At 43.5% G+C, this 3,803-nt stretch overlaps 1 protein-coding gene across 1 annotated transcript; it reads left to right on the top strand.

Annotated features, from left to right (window-relative positions):
* Positions 1–63: 63 nt before the first annotated feature.
* LOC118754531 (protein Lilipod-like) lies at positions 64–3,800 on the top strand. The gene is made up of 2 exons (XM_036489405.1): positions 64–200; positions 3,638–3,800. The coding sequence occupies exons 1-2, from the start codon at positions 94–96 to the stop codon at positions 3,798–3,800; spliced, it is 270 nt and encodes an 89-aa protein (XP_036345298.1). The 5' UTR covers positions 64–93.
* Positions 3,801–3,803: the final 3 nt, after the last annotated feature.

The following is a 3,803-nucleotide window of genomic DNA, read 5'->3' as shown; positions in this document are numbered from 1 at the left end:
ATACATAAGTATACATGCTACATACGTTTGTGTTGTATCAACTCAAATACATATTTATTTTATTTCTATTCGTAGATATTTCTGCTGCTATTAATGTTGTTGTATCTAGCCTCCTATGCGCTGGTGTCACGCTTTCGTCGTAAAGATCGTGACGATCTCTTCTCCACAGATGAAGATGAAGTGCTCGTCTATCGCATAAGGTATGTATGTATGCTGTATGTATTTATAATATGGAGTGAAATTAACAAAAAACATATAAATCCAAGTTTCAAACTTTACGCAATATCTAAAATATAGTTGTATACTTTCGAAAAAATGTCAAGCTTTTTAATAAAGTCTTGTTGACGGTGTTCTACATTTTGTTTCATAAAAAGTACATTCGACTACTTATTTCAACCTGCAAGACGCCATCTGTGCATGCATTTTTGCGATCGAATTTACTCATTTTATTCGGCAACTAGTTATGGTTAAACATTTTCTGAACTGATTCATATAAAATATTAACCCAAAGAACAATGAATTTGAGGAGCTAACAAAACGAATGTTCCTCTCCTTTGCGAAGTTCACGCCAGTTTCTTACATCAGGTGTAGACAGATCCTTCAGCATTTGGTCCTTTCAAGGCGTTCAAAGAGTCCCTGTTTCGTTGTTCATCCAAGGGAGCCGATTCATCCATACGCTCGATACTTCTCGAGTTAGCAGAATCGCTGCAGTTTTATGCGCTTAACTATGTCTCACGATATTATAAATCTTATACAATTCGTCGGACACGTAAATAGCGTCATAGATCTTCCTCAAGATATCCCCCAAAGGCTTTCTCATAATATATGGACATGATGAGAGATTTATAGAGAGGGTGAGTTTGTGTCAACAGACCGCTCTGCTTTTTTCAACTGTTAACCTAGCCTGCAGCAGCTTCTGTTATTATTTAAGAATATTATTCTTCGCTGTGTTCAAATACCCGCAGACTATTTGCGTGTTGCTGGGAATTTCGTCGTCGTTCACCGCGTGGTCTTTGGCCTCCTCTAATTTTTCTGTGATTCAGATTAGAGATGGGCACGGGATATTGGGACCCGCGGGACACATGGCACTGATTTCAAAATGACCGGGGTGGACGGTATGATAGGTTTCGGGACCCATAGGACCCGCGATACAATTCTGAAAAACGTCGGGATGGGCGGGTTTGATAGTTAAAAATTGAATTTCGGGATCGGCAGCTCTATCCACTATCTATATTGAAAAAGTTCCATCTCTTCTGGTTTAAAATGGTGCGGAGAGGCCTCAACGTCACTCTAAATAAGTACATACATACATATGCATGTGTCTTAAGTTCCCATCCCTCTCGTGTTGTTAGGAGTGGCTTTGAAGCACTGCTGAGCACTGCCTTGCCCGCGGGCAAAGCTCTTTTAAGCTTCCTATACATTTTGTATAGGCGCGTGAACAGCGAAAGCTCTCTCTGCTCATTGCTGTTTTGAAGTAAACGAAATGGTTGTATGTCGATTTGTTTGTCTAAGATTTGACGCACTACGAAAATCCGGTCAATCGCCAGCTAACCGCATCTTCTTCCTTCTCCTCAAAATACGTCTCCTCTCTCTTGCTGTCTGGGAACGCTCAATAATCGCTCGCGTAGCAATTGGCTGCAGAGCGGCTTTGCAGTGCTGCATATTTCACTGCAGAGACTACACTCTTCGTTTTACCAGATGTTTCTGCGTGGATAAAAGTAGCCATCCACCTGTTGTTGTTGTTGTAGCGGCTAGTGTGTCATCGACGTCAATTCCTAGCGGTAGCCTGACCTCCTTCGTCCAGGTTGTGAAAAGGGTCGCTGAGGATTTCGTAGGGGAGAGGGCTAGACACTTTGCAGTGAAGAAGCGAGACAGTTCAGAGAGATATCCGTTTACTTTCGAACACAGGTCATCAATTCCATTCCCAGTCGCCATGATCGAGCATTCGTCGGCGTAAGAGATAATCGAGACTCCCTCTTGTGGTTGAGGGAGCTTTGAAATGTACAAGTTAAACAGTAGTGGGGAAAGGACACCACCCTGTGGAACCCCCTGTTTTATTTTCCTAAGTTTGCTCGATTTGTCTCTAAACATTACCGACGAGTGTCGACCACTTAGATAATTTGCCGACCACCGTTTGAGCCCCTGTGGGAGAGAGGAAGCCTCTATATCTTCTAGTAGCGTGGAATGGCTGACAGTGTCAAAAGACTTTGACGCTACTAGAATCGTTCTCTCACAGGGACGTTTACGGTTAAGGCCACGAGTTATCTGAGTGTTTATGGCGTTAAGTGCTGTTGTTGTAATTTTACGGAAACCATGCTGATGCTTCGCTGGGGTCAAGTGATTTGTGAAATACGCGAGTAGCAAGGCCTCGAGTGTCTTCGCTACCGGGGAAAGGAGTGTTATCGGACGATAAGAATCTCCTATGTTGGCAGGTTTCCCCGGTTTGAACAGTGGGACCACTCTCCCCACCTTCCAGATGTCTGGGATGATGAGAGTGGCCATGGACAAATTAAGGACCTCCGTTAGGTACGCTACCCCCCCAGGACCCAAATTTTTCAGCATCAGCATGTATATTCCTTCGGGACCCATGGCTTTGGAGACTTTCGCCTTCCCGATGGCCACCTGAACTTCACCGCAAGTGAAAGCAAGGGGCACAGGTTGTGCAGCCTTCTGGTCACTCGACGCTTGGCTTTGTCCACCGGAGGATGCAGTATGAACTGCCGGCTAAAATAGCTCGCGCATCGGGTCCGACGAAGCATGGTCGCCGAAAAAAGTTTCGACTCTATCGTCGTGCTTCGTCGGATTGGACAGCGACCTCACGGTTGACCAAAGCGTACTCACACCAGAGGTGAAGTTGCAGGTCTTCAGATGCTCTTCCCACTTCTTCCTCTTATGTACGTTTACTAGTGGCCGAATCTCCGCGTTGAGATCCCTGACACAGGGATCTCCGGGATCGGCCTGACGCGAGACGGTTGATAAAGATATTTGATCGTCTCCATGGCGCTTAACATAAAAAAAAAATGGAAGTAGTAACAGGAAAAGTGGTTTTTCGCGTTCCAGGTGACTTTTATTTTTTCTCTCTTGCTCCTCTCTTTCAAGAGAGTAATTTTATTATTTGACAGTTTTACAGGTTTATACACGAAGTTATCTGGAACGCAACTTATGTTTTTACCAGGTTGGTCCCAAGACCCACGCACCACCCAACGCTGAAAGGATTTTAATATAGTAATCGTTTATGTAGCGGGCCACGTGCTCCAAGACTGACACGCCCTTGCATCCTGTGATTAACCCAGGTCCCTGCTTAAAATAGTAAGCGTAGATACATACATACATAGTATGTATGTACACATCGTCAACTGAAATGCAAAAAGCCGTAACTGAAATGCAAAAAGTTCTGAATAATATTATCATTTTGTTTTATAAATCGATGTGGGGAGTTATAATTCGATCAAATCAAAAAGTGAATTTTGAATTTTTTAGGAGTCACGGCATTTTGCATTTCAAACAATGTACAAACGTTTATGCAAGCATATCTAGAATCTAGGTCAATGACCTTTTTGATGCACGAACGCACTAATTGCAGTCACAAACACATAGTTTTTCAATCTACAACATCCGTTTGTCGTTTTGATTTCAGTTCCTGGTTGTGCACATTTTCGATGGCGATCGCCGTGGGCGCAGCACTTCTGTTGCCGATTTCAATAGCCAGCAATGAAATTTTGTTGCTGTACCCCAACAGCTACTACGTGAAATGGTTGAATAGCTCTCTTATACAAGGTAAATTCTTAACTGATTCGTAAGCG

The sequence above is a fragment of the Rhagoletis pomonella genome, unplaced genomic scaffold (assembly GCF_013731165.1).
Source record: "Rhagoletis pomonella isolate Grant_MI unplaced genomic scaffold, Rhpom_1.0 Rhpom_scaffold_04090, whole genome shotgun sequence".
Lineage (NCBI taxonomy): Eukaryota > Metazoa > Arthropoda > Insecta > Diptera > Tephritidae > Rhagoletis > Rhagoletis pomonella.
This window is presented reverse-complemented; position numbering and strand designations above follow the sequence as displayed.

Bases quoted from the DNA above. Each gene is read 5' to 3' on its own strand.
- LOC118754531 (XM_036489405.1), top strand. From the start codon at position 94: ATGTTGTTGTATCTAGCCTCCTATGCGCTGGTGTCACGCTTTCGTCGT. The intron at 201-3,637 runs GTATGTATGTAT...TTTTGATTTCAG, and splicing joins GTGCTCGTCTATCGCATAAG to TTCCTGGTTGTGCACATTTT.